At 45.2% G+C, this 17,316-nt stretch overlaps 1 protein-coding gene across 2 annotated transcripts in view; it reads right to left on the bottom strand.

Annotated features, from left to right (window-relative positions):
- The window catches only part of CLIP2 (CAP-Gly domain containing linker protein 2), a 234,474-nt gene that overhangs the window by 162,666 nt on the left and 54,492 nt on the right, over positions 1-17,316 (bottom strand). For both annotated transcript variants that reach the window (XM_063953720.1, XM_063953721.1), the window contains exon 2: positions 12,867-13,090. In XM_063953720.1, the coding sequence (XP_063809790.1) occupies positions 12,867-12,978 (112 nt within the window). In that variant the 5' untranslated portion in view covers positions 12,979-13,090. The remainder of the gene's footprint in view (positions 1-12,866; positions 13,091-17,316) is intronic.

Raw genomic sequence — 17,316 nt, 5'->3', positions numbered from 1 at the left:
GAAGGCGTGACCACGACAACTTGAGTAAAAGTCAATGATATTTATTTATGACAAACTCCATGCATCACAGTAGCAGTAAAAAGTAACATAAAAATCAGCAGAGAAATAATAATACAGTTCCTGGGTACTACAGGGTGGCAGGGGCCACAGAGCTCTGGTGGTATGAGACAGTTCTTATTATCTGCAAGTTGGAAAGTCCTTACCAGGCTCAACTGTAGCAATGAGGAAAGCCCAGGGTCGTACCAGCTGGTGTTCCAGGGAAAGCTGGACTGCTGTAGATAAAATGCTGCTGTGGGTACTGGTTAGAACCAGACAGGTGTTGGCACGGAGTGGATACTGGCTGGAACCAGTTAAATAATAAATAAAGCTTGAGAGCGATGCAATGTAGATGAAATGTAGAATTTGAGAGCGGAGAAATAATAATACCGGTGGAGAGTGGTAAACTGCAGAAAGGACACCGGCCCTTTAAGAGAAGCTGTACACTGCTGGAAGCTGAGCTGGAAGCAGGTGATGTTGTAGCTAGAAACAGGTGAGTCCAGAACGGATCGGAGAGTCAGGCTACACCGCAGATGGAATGCTGGTGCGGGTCTCTATAGCAGAAGTCTGGAGACAGGAGCTGGAACCTGGAAGACATTCACAGAAGAGAGACAAACTGGAACTAGGTTTGACAACCAAAGCACTGACGCCTTCCTTGCTCAGGCACAACCTATTTATACCTGCAGCAAGGAAGGCATTGGCTAGGCAATTATGCAAATTAATAATACTGACAACGGATTGGTAGGAAAGATCAGCTGACAGAATCCAAGATGGCTGCGCCCATGCAGACACTTGGAGGGAAGTTTGGATTGTAATCCATGTGGTCTGGAAAACAGTAATGGCGGCGCCGGCCACCGGAGACAGGAGACGTCAGGCTGACAGATGCACATCCGACCACGCGGACACAGCGGAGGCCGCGGCTGACGTAATCGCCACTCTGAATGCAGAAGCTCAGGGACGGCGGCGGAGGCCGCGGGAGACGCCATGCCAGATGTATAAGGCGTTACTGTGACTGCGTCCAGAGAGACAGGAGAGGATGCGGGAATGTGCACATCAGGATAACAGATGGGATCCGGTCCTGGAGCGCTGAGCCAGCCTTAGGAGGCATCTGATAGGTAAGAAATGGCGTCCAGATACCCGGATCGTGACATCCAGATATGGAATGATGTTCACCCCTTGCTTGCGGAGGAGAATTATCATCTGTGCCATCACCTTGGTGAACACCCTCGGTGCTGTTGAGAGGCCGAATGGCAGGGCCTGGAACTGGAAATGACAGTCCAATAATGCGAAACGGAGATAAGCCTGATGCGGCAGCCAAATCGGAATGTGGAGGTAAGCATCCTTGATATCCAGAGATAGCAGGAATTCCCCCTCTTTCAGACCTGATATTACCACCCTGAGAGACTCCATCTTGTACTTGAACTCCTTTAGAAAGGGGTTCAGTGATTTTAAGTTCAGAATGGGCCTGACCGAACCATCCGGTTTCGGTACCACGTAAAGGTTTGAATAGTAACCTGTGGTTTGTAAATGAGGAGGAACTGGTACAATGACCTGTGCCTCCACCAACTTCTGGACAGCTTCCTGTAGTACAGTTATGTCTGCCAGTAGAACTGGCAAGCCTGATTTGAAAAATTGGTGAGGAGGGAGATTTTTAAATTTCAGCGTGTATCCCTGGGACACAATATCTATCACCCAGGGATCCAGGCCGGACGATACCCAGATGTGACTGAACTGTCTGAGTCTCGCCCCCACCAGCCTCACCTCCAGGCCACGCGGTCCACCGCCATGCGGAGGACTTTGGCATACCTGAAGCAGGCTTTTGTTCCTGGGAACGTGCAGCAGTAGGTTTCTTGGATTTAACTCGACCTCCCCTAAAGGAGGTATTGGACGGTTTGGCCTTTCCAGGCTTGTTAGGCCGAAAGGACTGAGATGCTGATGAAGAGAAGTATTTCTTCGGAGCAGGAGCAGCTGAGGGAAGAAACGGAGACTTACCCGCTGTAGCCGTGGATATCCACGCATCCAAAGCTTCCCCAAAGAGAGCCTGACCTGTGTGGGGTAGGGACGCAACACTTTTCCTAGATTAAGGCGGTAGATCCTGGAACAGGTAAAACCATCTTTTTTGAGAGTCTGGACACAGATGCGTCAATAATAGGCGGGTTTTCCCATTTTTTTCTATCCTCCTCAGGGAAAGGAAACGCCACCTGGACCCTTTCAGGGATCTGGAATTTTTTTCTCCGGGTTTTCCCATGCTTTCTCAAATACAGCATTCAATTCCTTTGACGCAGGGAAGGTTAGCGAGGCTTTCTTATTTTCAGTGAAAAAAGCCTCCTCAACCTGCTCAGGTGTGGTATCATTTATATTTAACACATCCCTGATAGCCTCTATCATTAATTGCACCCCCTTTGCAAGAGAGGCAGACCCCCGCAACACATCCCCATTACCGTCTGTAGTATCAGAATTGGTATCCGTGTCATCTTGTGTGATGTTAACAAGCGCACATTTTTGGGGGTATATAGCGGGCGTCCTGAGGTACCATTGAGGTTCCCTTGCTGGAATCTGTGCTAAACCAGTGCTATCCTGATTACATGGAATGGGATCATCCTGTGAAGACATATCCCCCACAGCATATGACACAGTGTCCCTGGACATAGCTAAAGGAGACCACCAAACACTCCACACACACACAGGTGAGGGCAGACAGAGTTTCCCCCCCAAGAATGGCAAGAGAGACACAGAGATCGGAGCCAACCCACACACAGCGCTTTTACCAAAGAGAGACCCCTTGTCAGCGTTGACTGTGCATCTTAATAGGATACACAGTCGTATTGCAGCCCCCCCCCCCCCCCCCCCATTCTACAGCCCCCTGGTACCGTTTACAGATAGCTGGAGTTGCTGTGGAGGGACCTTCTTTCCTGGTCAGCGCTGTGCAGGCAGGAAAATGGCGCTGAAACGCTGCTGGGTCCGCTCTGAGGAGAAGCTCCACCCCCAAAATGGCACGGTCTTCCCGCTCTTCTGCTTATACTGGCCTGAGGATTTAGTGCTGGCTGAGATCTGGTACCCCGACAGGCTTCTGGACCAGTGTAGGGTGTAGCGCTGGCTCAGGGCGCCCCTCACAGCCCCGCACCATGTACCGCTGCGCTCCTGTTGCTGCCATCTTTACACCGACCCCCCGCTTGCTAGGGGGGTCGGTGTCTCACTTGCCACCGATTCTTCAGCTCTGCAAATGGGTGGCGGCATGCTGCTGGGGCGAGCGGTCCCCTGTGTCGGAAAACGATCAGACCCCTCTGGAGCTCAGTGTCCAGTCAGCGGAGACAGTGGCTCAGACCCCGGAGGGCGGACACTGCTCCCCCGCTCAGTCCCTCGCTGCAGGGAGGCTGTTGCCAGCAGCCTCCCTGTAAAACGAAAAACTCTGAAACAACAACTTTCTAGGAAAACTCAGGAGAGCTCCCATAGCTGTGACCGGCTCCTCCGGGCACATTTTCTAAACTGAGTCTGGTAGGAGGGGCATAGAGGGAGGAGCCAGCCCACACTCTCAAACTCAATGGCTCTTAGTGGACCCGTCTATACCCCATGGTACTAATGTGGACCCCAGCATCCTCTAGGACGTAAGAGAAAGAGTAATATGTATCAAGGGCCTGATTGCGACCTGCATGCAATTCAGAACAGGGCTGTCTTTTTGTATGGGCTCAATGGTTAGTTGCCCAAGGGTCCCAGGAGTGTAAGGGCCCTAGACTGATAGCTGACATTCCTCTTTTTCCAGCTGGTCCCGGGATGTAGTTATGTGATCGGCGGTTAGAAAACCGCCGGTCACATTACCGATCCCAACATCCCGCTGGTTTTCGATCCCGACAGTCGGCATGCCCACTAACAGGGACTATTCCCACTCGTGGGTGTCCACAACACCCACAGACTGGGAATAGAACCTGTGGCGAGCATAGCTCATCACCGAGCCCGCAAGGGGCTTCATTGCGCTCGCCCCCTGGTGGCATTCCACCGATCGGGATGCTGATGTCAGTATACTGACCATCGGCATCCCGTGCGGCGGTATACCATACTCATCCCCTCACAGATATGTGATATTGGATCATTTCCTCAATAAAAAATTGAGCACGTCTAATTTTCCTAGTTTCATTTGTTTCATTTTGTTCTCTTTATCTACTGGACTTGTGTGAAAATCTGAGGTAGTTTTAGGGCAAATTTCAGCAGAAATATAGAAAATTCTGAAGGGTTCACAAACTTTCAAGCACCACTGCGTATATAATATTATATATATATATATATATATATATATATATATATACACACACACATACACACATATACACACACACACACACATACACAATAATATGCAAAAGTTTTAGGCAGGTGTGTAAAACATGCTGCAAAGTAAGAATGCTTTCACAAATAGAAGTGTTAATAGTATATTTTTTTTATCAGTTAACAAAATGCAAAGTGAATGAACAGATGAGAAAATCAGATCAAATCAATATTTGGTATGACCACCCTTTGCCTTCAAAACAGCATCAATTCTTCTAGGTACACTTGCACAAAGTCAGGGATTTTGTAGGATTATTGTTAAATAACCAATCATACTAAACAGGTGATGATGATCATCATTTTCATATGTAGGTTGAAACGGGTCCGGTATGTATTACCGGCAGACGGGATGCCAGCTGTCCATATCCCGACAGCGGCAAACCGCCTGCCAGAATGCAGTTCTATGCATGTCGTGGACACCCACGAGTGGAAATAGCCCTGTTGCACCAGGATTCTGGATGGCGGCATTGCCGACTGTCAGGATTCCGGCATTGGTATCCTGACCGTCAGGATCCTGAAAGCCTGTATATTAAACATATCCCGTTGAAACACAGTCATTAGCTGAAACAGCTGTGTAGCAGGCGTACAAATGGGTGAGGAACAGACAAATTCTGCTACAAAAGTGAGGCGGTGGAAGACAGTTTCATGTCACAGGTCACACACCATGGCAAGACTGAGCACAGCAACAAGACACACTGCATCAGCAAGGTCTCTCCCAGGCAAAGATTTCAAAGCAGACTGGGGTTACAAGTGCTGTTCAAGCTCTTTTGAAGAAGCACAAAGAAACGGGCAACGTTGAGGATTGTAGACGCAGTGATTGGCCAAGGAAGCTTAGTGCATCAGATGAAAGTCACATCACGCTTACTTCCCTTCGAAATCGGAAGATGTCCAGCAGTGCCATCAGCTCAGAACTGGTAGAAACCAGTAGGAACCAGGTACAACCATCTACTGTTCAGAGAAATCTCGCCAGAAGTGTTCTTCGTGGAAGAATTGCAGCCAAAAATCCATACCTTCAACGTGGAAACAAGGCCAAGTAACTCAACTATGCACGAAAACATAGGAACTGGGATGCAGAAAAATGTCAGTAGGTGCTCTGGACTAATGAGTCAAATTTTTTAATATTTGTTCGTAACAGAAGGCAGTTTGTTCGCCGAATGGCTGTAGACCGGTACAATAATGAGTGCCTGCAGGCAACAGTGAAGCAAGGTGGAGGTTCCCTGCAAGTTTGGGGCTGCATTTCAGCAAATGGAGTTGGGGATTTGGTCAGGATTAATAGTGTCCATAATGCTGATAAATACAGGCAGGTACTTATCCATCACGAAATACCATCAGGGAGGCATCTGTTTGGCTACAAATTTATTCTGCAGCAGGACAATGACCACAAACATATAGCCAACGTATTTAAGAAGTATCTTCAACGTAAAGAAGAACAAGGAGTCCTGGAAGTGATGATATGGCCCCCACAGAGCCCTGATCTCAACATCATTGAGTCTGTCGGGAATTACCTGAAGACGCCGATGGATTTGAGCAAGCCTACATCCACAGAAGATCTGTGGTTAGCTCTCCAAGATGTTTGGAACAACCTCCCTGCTGAGTTCCTTCAAAAACTGATTGCAAGTGTACCTAGAAAAAAAGTGATGCTGTTTTGAAGGCACAGGGTGGTCACAACAAATATTTCTCTTCTGGTCAATCACTTTGCATTTTGCCAATTGCTAAAAATAAACTATTAGCACTTCTATTTTTTAAAGCATTCTTACTTTGAAGCATTTTTCCACACCTGCCTAAAACTTTTACACAGTACTGTCTGTCTGTCTGTCTGTCTGATATATATATATATATATATATATATATATATATATACACTGCTCAAAAAAATTAAAGGGAACACTAAAATAACACATCCTAGATCTGAATGCATGAAATATTCTTATTAAATACTTTGTTCTTTACATAGTTGAATGTGCTGACAACAAAATCACACAAAAATTATCAATGAAAATCAAATTTATTAACCCATGGAGGTCTGGATTTGGAGTCACACTCAAAATTAAAGTGGAAAAACACACTACAGGCTGATCCAACTTTGATGTAATGTCCTTAAAACAAGTAAAAATGAGGCTCAGTAGTGTGTGTGGCCTCCACGTGCCTGTATGACCTCCCTACAACGCCTGGGCATGCTCCTGATGAGGTGGCGGATGGTCTCCTGAGGGATCTCCTCCCAGGGGTTCACTACGGTATGCCGGCGTTCGGGCTCCCGGCGACCAGCATACCGGCGCCTGGAGCCCGACCGCCGGCTTACCGACAGTGTGGCGAGCGCAAATGAGCCCCTTGAGGGCTCGCTGCGCTCGCCACGCTACGGGCACGGGATCCCGTCAGTCGGCATACTGAAGACCACCCCCTCCCAAACCTGGACTAAAGCATCCGCCAACTCCTGGACAGTCTGTGGTGCAACGTGGCGCTGGTGGATGGAGCCAGACATGATGTCCCAGATGTGCTCAATTGGATTCAGGTCTGGGGAACGGGCGGGCCAGTCCATAGCATCAATGCCTTCGTCTTGCAGGAACTGCTGACACACTCCAGCCACATGAGGTCTAGCATTGTCTTGTATTAGGAGGAACCCAGTGCCAACTGCACCAGCATATGGTCTCACAAGGGGTCTGAGGATCTCATCTCGGTACCTAATGGCAGTCAGGCTAAATCTGGCGAGCACATGGAGGGCTGTGCGGTCCCCCAAAGAAATGCCACCCCACACCATTACTGACCCACTGCCAAACCAGTCATGCTGGAGGATGTTGCAGGCAGCAGAACGTTCTCCCTGACGTCTCCAGACTCTGTCACGTCTGTCACATGTGCTCAGTGAGAACCTGCTTTCATCTGTGTAGAGCACAGGGCGCCAGTGGCGAATTTTCCAATCTTGGTGTTCTCTGGCAAATGCCAAACGTCCTGCATGGTGTTGGGCTGTAAGCACAACCTCCACCTGTGGACGTCGGGCCCTCATACCACCCTCATGGAGTCTGTTTCTGATCGTTTGAGTAGACACATGCACATTTGTGGCTTGCTGGAGGTCATTTTGCAGGGCTCTGGCAGTGCTCCTCCTGTTCCTCCTTGCACAAAGGCAGAGGTAGCGGTCCTGCTGCTGAGTTGTTGCCCTCCTACGGCCTCCTCCACGTCTCCTGATGTACTGGCCTGTCTTCTGGTAGTGCCTCCATGCTTTGGACACTACGCTGACAGACACAGCAAACCTTCTTGCCACAGCTCGCATTGATGTGCCATCCTGGATGAGCTGCACTACCTGAGCCACTTGTGTGGGTTGTAGACTCCGTCTCATGCTACCACTAGAGTGAAAGCACCGCCAGCTTTCAAAAGTGATCAAAACATCAGCCAGAAAGCATAGGAGCTGAGAAGTGGTCTGTGGTCACCACCTGCAGAACAACTCCTTTATTGGGGGTGTCTTGCTAATTGCCTATAATTCCCACCTGTTGTCTGTTCCATTTGCACAACAGCATGTGAAATTGATTGTCAATCAGTGTTGCTTCCTAAGTGGACAGTTTGATTTCACAGAAGTGTGATTGACTTCGAGTTACATTGTGTTGTTAAAGTGTTCCCTTTATTTTTTTGAGCAGTGTATATATATATATATATATATATGTATATATATATATATATATATATATATATATCAAAAAGACTTTATGTAACACCCACCTCAAATATTTAAATACAGAACAGGAAATAACTCATTTGTCATTTAGATACCGTCCGGGGATTGACTGCAGATTCAGTTTAAACACCTGTCAATTACAAATAGAGACCAACACCAAATAGAGCACGCCATGGCGGATTGTCATTTACAAACAACTGATGATCAACGGTGGAATCAGCTTAGACACCATGCTGTTAATTATATATAGAAACTGCCATCAATTGACTGCAGTTTCCAGTGATTTCTAAATGGAACCAAAACAGTTGCTTTGTACATTTAACATACTGTCTTTATGCACTTTATAATTGACCTTCACAAGACAGCCATTTTGTGAACTGAATCAATATTCATGAGTATGCAGTTTAGACATGCAAAAGGATCCAATGAGATTACTTCAGGGTTTGTGTATATTTTAGAAGGATGGAATACGTTGTCTGTCGACCAGTGTGGAAACCTTTCACAGACATAGACACGATAGTAAAAGAAGTGAGTTTCAGTAAATGCTTTATTGCTTCTCATCTCAAAATGCAATTATGTAATAAATGATTCATGTGAATAAACAGTCCTGCAAGATTCACAAGAGGAATCCACTCACAGTATAGAATGAACACAATCCACAGGGGACATTAAATTCTGCCACAAAGAAACACTGTAGCCAATCATTCTGTTACATTCTGTTGCTGTGCCAAATGCTTGTTCAGCTTTGGTCTCATTTAGCTCTAATGCTTGGAACAAACAAAACACTGAAATCAGCAATCATTCATTCGGATTGCAACCCATATTTATCACATGTTTACACATTACAAACAAACGTTAGTATTGCGCTAATTACTGTTAGACTCTATTATCTCTATCAATTATTGTCACTGCATGGTAATATTTTGAAAACACAAACTGCATTTATTGCATTAATTTCTATGCTGTTTGTAATCATTTTGTTGCAGTTGATTTACAAGGCTTAGTGCTAGCCCAGGGGTACTTTCATTTTTTAATTCTTCAATATTTGTCTAGTGCAGTGATGGGGAACCTTTGGCACTCCAGCTGTTGTTGAACTATACATCCCAGCATGCCCTGCTACAGTTTTAGCACGGCCAAATAGCAAAACTGTAGCAGGGTATGCTGGGATGTGTAGTTCAAGCTGGAGTGCCAAAGGTTCCCCATCACTAGTCTAGTGTATGTTAGATTATGTCACATGGAAATACTGAAAAAGGGCCATTAATCTTTTATTTAAAAAAAAAAAAAGCATATACACATAATAATTGTCTTCAATGTTTAACAGAAATCGGATATTACTACAGTGTGCTGGTGATCCCTCTTCTTTCCACCTGACACCTCCACTCTATCTGTGACTCATCTCTCCTGGCTCACTTTGTACTTGTCCCATCACCTCTTCTCTGATATCCTTTTACTTGCATTTCCAATCAGTGATCCCCAGGCTGTGTTGGACTGACTCACAAAGGTGTAGTGGAGACTCCTGGTGGGCCCCACTACCTGCCAACGCCCCCCCCCCCCTCCCCCCCCCTGTAGGGATCAGGTTCCAGACTGTGCACTTGAATTATACAGTACATTAAGGATCGCCACACATCCCTCCCCTGGGAGCAAGAGAGAAAGGGTGTCAGGGTGAGAGAGAGAGAAGTGAGAAAGAGAGGGAGAAAGAGGGTTGGGTCAGGGAAAGATAGGGTGTCGGAGAGAGAGAGAGAATGTTTCACGGAAAAAGAGGGAATGAGAGAAAGAGAGGGGAAAGTCAGAGAGAGGGTGTCAGAGAGAGAGAGACAGAGAGTGGAGCACGAGCGAGGCTGTCACGGAGAAAGAGAGAGAAAGGGAAGTGAGGGGAGAGGGAGAGAGTGAGAGGGCATCAGGGAAAGGGTTTGTCAGAGAGGGAGAGAAGCAAGAAAAAGAGGAGGGGGGGGGGAATCGAGCAAGAGTGAGAGAGTGTGTCAGGGAGAAAAAGAAAGAGGGGAGCAAGACAGACAGAGTGAGTGTCAGCGAAAGAAAGAAGGAGCGACAGAGAGAGAGAGAGGGGGATAGAGAGAGACAGTGTCAGGGAGAGAGAGAGAAACAGTGTCAGGGAGAGAGAGTCACAGACAGAGTGTCAGTGAGAGAGTCGGCGAGAGAGAGAGTGTCAGGAAGAGAGAGGGAGAGACTGTGTCAGGGAGAGAGAGAGAGGGTGAGAGAGAGAGAGACAGTGTCAGGGAGGGTGTGAGAGACACCAACAAGGAGAGAGACCAAGCGTCAGTCACGGAGAGACAGAGAGAGAAAGAGACAGTGTCGGGGACAGAGAGAGAGAGTGTCAGGGAGAGAGAGAGAGAGAGAGAGAAAGAGAGTGTCAGGGAGAGAGAAAAGAGAGCGTTAGAGAGAGAGGGGAGAGAGTGTTAGGGAGAGAGAGGGGGAGAAGTAGAGCAAGCTGGGGAGACATTACGTGACTACAGAACACGTCTCTCATGGAGGAGGGAACTTCACTGCATTAGTCCCCACCCCTAAATACCCGCGAATAGCAGCACTGCAGATCTGCTACGGGTGCTGGCCCTGGTAAGGGGAGGGGTTGTGTCTTTGAACCTTGGGGGCCCCCCAGTACTTCTGTGTGCCCTTTGTGCCCCCCTGATGCCGGGCCTGAGTACATTATACTGTATACATGTTAAATTATACAGCACATGCCTGTTGTGTACTCTACAGTGTTCTCTACAGTGCAGTGCTGTTATTAATCTGGTATATTATCATGCATGTACTAGCAGTATTTACTATATGTGTTTATCAAGGAGCCTAGGCCATGCAATCTCTAATGGTTAACCAAGCCTCTGTGGCAGCTGGCTACACACCCTCTGGAGACTGACCCCTAAACATGGGCCCCTACCAGTGCATTCCCCCGGTGGGCCCTTAATGCTCCAGTCCGACACTGCCCTCAGGGTTCTGTCCTTTCTTTTTAACACTCAAATGTATTTCTCTTCCCCTGAAAACTTCTAATCCCTTCCATATTACCTCCTGTCTATCAGCAATCTGATATTGGATATCACAAACACATCAAGATCCACTCTCCTCCACAATCTCTCCTTGGTTCTCCAAGTCTGTTCTCTGATTGTCATTCTGGATTCTGCCATTTACTAAACCCCCACATCCTCTTTAAAGCCTATTGGTTCCAAGTCCACAGAATTTCCATAATCAAGCTCTTTCTTTCCCTAGAATCAACTAAAACTCTTGTTTACACTCTCATCCTCTCATGCCTAGATTAACAGAATCAACAATGCTCTGGTCATTCAAAAACTCCAGCCTCACCACTCTTCAATGCATCCTTAACTGCTGGCTGACACCTTTTTTCTCTTGTCGTTCTACATCCGATTACCCCCTCTACCATTCACTTCACCGGCTCCCTGTTGAATTCAGAATTACATTTAAACTTCTCTCTCACCTGTAAGGCTGTCAACTACTCCCCTACATCTCCAGCCTCATTTCCTCACACATACTCTCATACCCTCCTACCAATGACAGCCACCTGATTACCTCTCTGATCATCACTTCTCATTCTCTCCTTAAGGATATCTCCCAGTCTGCTCCCACTCACTTTTTCATTATAGCATACCAGCTGTCTTCCTAATACTCCAGTCCTACAGATGTGTCCTCATACAATCTTGATGCAGTCGCGCCAAACAGCCCCTCTCAGCTCGCCAGGTGCAGTGAGACTCAGGCATCTTTTCTGCAGAAAATGCATCTTAGTCGCTATGTGATGCAACTATGACGCTTCAGAAGACTGTGCTGATTAATCTGATATGTGACACTTTTATTTCTGGGTGCGACTGAGTCTCTAAATCTGTATATGAAGTACTACAAAGCAGCAGCCACAGCTTTTTTCCCAAAACAAGTTCTGTTGTCCTCCACATAAAGACGTAATCACACACAATATATGTGTCACATATCAAATTAAGTATCACAGTCTCCATGTGCATCAAAATCGCATTGCGCTGCGACTAAGTCGCTTTTTCGTCAAAAAGATGCCAAGCGCTAGCAGAGTTGCACGTGACGTAGTGGTTTACCCATGTCAGGCATCTCACGCTGCATGGCGTATTGAGCCTAGATGTAGGAGGACACATCTGTATTTTCCCTTTTCTCCCTAGGGTGTTCACCATAGCCCTTTTAGATTGTAATCTCCTGAGAACAAGGTTCTCTCCTCTCTACATAATTATGTCATTTTACAGGAAAAATATGTATTTATCATGACATTTTGACAGTGTGTATTCTTTTAACACGTTGTTCTATCCCCCTTATATAGCGTTATGGAACCCTTATTGGCATCTTATAAATAAAATATACTAATAGCTAACTCTCAGCTACCCTCTACTCTCTTTCTCATGGCATTGCCGTTATCACATGTGGATGCTAGGTAACCCTTAATATCTGTGCTGCCATAGCTGCTAACCGTGTTTACACATTGCACATTTCAGTCATATTTAAGGGGGAGTTGTGTAATGTAACCCACTCATTTGTAAAAGTTGACTCCTACACAGGCCTGTACTCACACAATCACACAAGTAAATGGGTTACTGCCTGCCACAATATCAGCAAACATCTGACGTTCTCTGTGCTGTTCTAGCTAAAATCAGGAGTTTAAATCTGCTTGACGACCATACCTCTAACTATGCTCCAATCTGAGGACAAATCAGAGCAGGGCTTCCATTTCTGTAAAAAAGAAAACCTGGACATATGAAGACTTGAATATATTATGGCCAGGTATGTTATTCCAAATGCATGAAGGTGCCTATTTTATTACTATTCAGTTACAGATAGATGTGCATTAATACATTAGAAAATACAGTACCTTCTTTAGAGCTGGTGCTGCCAGTAACACCACTTCCAGCTGAAGATCTGCCCACAGGGCTTGAATGCTTGGCACCCCTTCCTGGGATTTTTAGTCCACTTGGTTTCAGCATATTTGTGACGATTGCTTCAGCTTTTTAGCAGTTTCACCTCTTAGCCCAAATCCTTCTCACATTTAACCGTTAGGCTTCTCTCTACTGAATGGTGATGTTCATGTTTAAATATCTAAAAAAACAGAATTTACATTATTTGGTCAGAATATTTATTATTGTAACTGAAAACAAGACATATAATAGTACTGCTATAGTACTACACACAGCTGCATGTATTGGTCAGGGGTCTATTTACTAAGCCTTGGATGGAGAGAAAGTCCACGGAGATAAAGTACCAGCCAATCAGCTCCAAACTGTCATTTTTCAAACCCATGTCAGTTAGGAGTGGATTGGCTGGTACTTTATCTCCGCCCACTTTATCTCTATCTAGGGCTTAGTAAATAGACCCCTCAGTCTTATGTTTTTGTTATATACAGACACATTCATGTTTGCATTATTTCAACTGAACAGTGAATTACCTGTTAATCCTGAACTTGTTTATACAATCCATACCGCACTACATTCCAGCTGGTAAATAAATAGGACCATGTGCCTGTCACCCAAACCCCACGCTGCCCGGTCCCATACAATGCCCTATTAATCTGTCACATCTATTTCATGCCAAGTCCTGCTCTCTCTTTTAGCTGGCACTGTTAGCAAGTATACCAATAATACACCTTCATTTGCAGTGTCCCTACGTAGAAACATAAATTTACTTATGTAATGTTACTTTATTGTAAATCTTGATGTCAGGAAAACATAGTTCTGCTTTTTTGTTATACTGCTGGAATTACAATGCAAAATTATTACTTTACATTTCCCTTTATATAACAACCAAGAGTGTGCTCAAGAGTATACTAATTCAATGCTCTTACACATAACAAACTTAAAATAATAGGCAAAGTCTTCAATGGTGACATTTTCTGTCATAGAATACGTATTCCTTATGAGGCTTTAGGATTCTGGCTTTCAGTTCCTGATTGATAGTTGCAATTCCTTGATGACAATGTAATTCCTTTGGTAACAATGTGATACAATCCCCTTGATAACAATGGGGGTCATTCCGAGTTGATCGCTCGCTAGCTACTTTTAGCAGCGGTGCAAACGCATAGTCGCCACCCACAGGGGAGTGTATGTTCGCTTTGCAAGTGTGCGAACGCGTGTGCAGCCGAGCGGGACGAAAAAGTTTTGTGCAGTTTCTGAGTAGCTATGGACTTACTCAGCTCTTGCGATCACTTCAGTCTTTTTGGTCCCGGAACTGCCGTCAGACACCCGCCCTGCAAACGCCTGGACACGCCTGCGTTTTTTCAAACACTCCCTGAAAACGGTCCGTTGACACCCATAAACGCCTCTTCCTGTCAATCTCCTTGCGATCGGCTGTGCAAATGGATTCTTCTTTAAATCCATCACCCAGCAACAATCCGCTTTCTACCCATACAACACGCGTGTGCTTTGTGGTGCATACGCATGCGCAGTAGTAACCTGTTTGCTGCGCTGTGAAAAACGTCAGCGAGCAATCAACTCGGTATGACCCCCAATATCCAATGAGATGTCTTAATGTCCAATGGAATATCTGAGCCCCGTCAATGGATTGGTATCCGTTCACATGGTCGACCATGTTATGGTCGACAGTCATTATGTCGACCACTATTGGTCGACATTGACATGGTCGACATGGACACATGGTCGACACATTAAAAGGTCGACATGAGTTTTTTAACTTTTTTTTCTTTTGGGGAACTTTTCCATACTTTACGATCCACGTGGACTACGATTGGAACGGAAATCTGTGCCGAGCAAAGCGGTAGCGGAGCGAAGGCACCATGCCCGAAGCATGGCGAGCGAAGCGAGCCATGCGAGGGGACGCGGTGCACTAATTGGGGTTCCCAGTCACTTTACGCAAAAAACTACACAAAAAAAAAGTAAAAAAACCCCTCATGTCGACCTTTCCATGTGTCGACCATTTTCATGTGTCGACCATGTGTCCATGTCGACCAATAGTGGTCGACCTAATGACTGTCGACCATAACATGGTCGACCATTCATACCGGAACCCAATGGATTCCTTGTGGGTTTTAAAAAGACACCCTCACACCAATAAAAAGACTCAGAAAATAAGCCCATAATAGAATTTATTAAAACATGTATTGTCACACAATAGACCAGAGTACTGCTTACACAATGCTAGAAGTGTTTTACATTCTACACTTGTGAATGAATTTCCCAATCTCTTGTGACCCAGAGGGTGTGGATTCAGAATGTTATATCTAACTCCACTATATGCATTTTGTCTCTTTGTGAGACTTCATCAGGGATAAATCTTAAATGGTTATATAAATGTAACCTAAACCGCATTGACAGTGTATCAGAATAATGGACGCAGATTGATTGACAAGAAGAAAACATTTGTGGATGGTAACTGGCAGTTTTCTGGGAGAATCAGGAACAACGCAGGGCCATTCCCAAACGTTTTCATGGAGGGTGTGTGATGTCAGCTCAGGCCCCGATCAGCCTGGTTTTTTTGCACCGTAGGAGTAAGTCCCATGCTACGCACAGACTGCACAGACTGGAAAAAACATTCGATGATGAGTGAGATGCGAATGGATTTGCAACTAACTGCCATTTACAAAGCTTATCAAATGACGTACGCAGACTTGCACGGGGTGGATTTTCACTCTGGCTGGGCGGCGACTATCCGATCACAAACCTCTGCAAATTCGCAGAGGTACGATCAGGTCTGAATTAGGCCCTATATCTGATGCACACCCTTGACAGATTGGCATCTCACCCTCCAAATTGTTGAGTATTAAATAGCAATTATGGAACAAACTCACAGGAAATCTGTCATCATATGCTGTGAATTAAAAGTTACCACATATTCACAACCTGCTACATTTCACCCATATAATCCAAAACTGAGTAACAGTTCATTATAGCTGGAGTATCAGTGGCTGCTCTGGCATGGTGTCACACATTGTATAGGGTTCCACGCAACACCTCCTAAACCACGTGAGTAGTGGGGCTAGCGCTGGGCACATTTTGCTGCAGTAGTTTTGTTCTAGATTTTAAAAAAAAGTAATGGATTACATCTGGTCTAAGAAATAGAAATGGATTTTGCTGCTGTCGTTGAAAAAAACGAGACATACACAGGTGGAGAGTTGATGGATAATATTTCTTGCATTGAATATGAGTGGATTTACACAGAGATTAGGGAGGACATGACAAAAGCTACAGAATGTACAATATAGACTATTTAACAGTTGAATAGACACATAATATAATTATTGCAGGCTTTTCCACATTAGCCTCTGAGTAACTATTTTACTTGGCTAAATGTCATAAAGATATGTAAATGTACTAGTATTACCATTGCTACATCAGTATTTCAATGTTTGACCAAAACTATAAGGCGGAAGTTTACTAAAGGTCGATTTTGACCGATTCGCATTTTCCCCCCCACTGAAAAATAAGCGCTACTGTAATTTACTAAGGATTAATTCACATAAAGGTTGCATGTCAAATGTGACTTAGTACTCCAAATCATGGCAGTTCAGCATTGGTACAAATAACATTGGTATCATTGGAAACTGCAAACTTATTTGCTGTTGTCAAATCTCTCCACTTCCCACCAAAATCGCATTAAAGTCACCTCAATGCACTAGATCAATGCACTGATTTTTTTGTAGTTTTCATTTTTTATGCCTAACACCCATCAAAAGCACGACCAAAGTTGCACAAAATTGGCACCTCAATGCACTTGCAACATGTGCATGTTTGACAGAAATATGCACAGATCAGTAAGATCCGTGTATGCTTCAGTCTATAAAAGTAAAAAATAAAAAAAAATAAAAAAGAGTTAAAGTTTTTTTTTTAAAATGACAGCACTGAGCTTTGTGGAGTCGGTGCTGGTTGTGAAAAATGCGGGAGATCCCCACATTTTTTCCACTCGAATTATCACAACCAAGACCGGCTCCAAAAAGCCCAGTAACTGGTTATGCTTTTGGGAGGGGGGGTAACCGGTAAAGAAAGAGTTACTTTTTAACTGTTTCTTTACTTTTACAAACAGAAGCATGCAGGGCTGCCAACAGAAATTGTGGGGCCCGGGACTGAAAAAATAGGCAATCTGTCAGAGTGGCCGGGCCCGGGACAACTGTACACAGGGCACCCCCTTGACGGTGGCCCTGGAAGCATACATGGATCTTACCGATCTATGCATGTTTCTGTCAAACAATTGCAGGTGCACTGAGGTGCAAATTTTGTGCGTCTTTTATTGTGAGCTGAGATGGGATTTCTGCAGGGAAAACAACAAAATCATGCATATACACACACATCCTGCAATGCGACACAATACACCATCGA

The sequence above is a fragment of the Pseudophryne corroboree genome, chromosome 2 (genome assembly GCF_028390025.1).
Source record: "Pseudophryne corroboree isolate aPseCor3 chromosome 2, aPseCor3.hap2, whole genome shotgun sequence".
Classification (NCBI taxonomy): Eukaryota; Metazoa; Chordata; class Amphibia; order Anura; family Myobatrachidae; genus Pseudophryne; species Pseudophryne corroboree.
The sequence above is the reverse complement of the archived record's forward strand: the minus strand, read 5'-3'. Positions and strand labels throughout refer to the sequence as shown.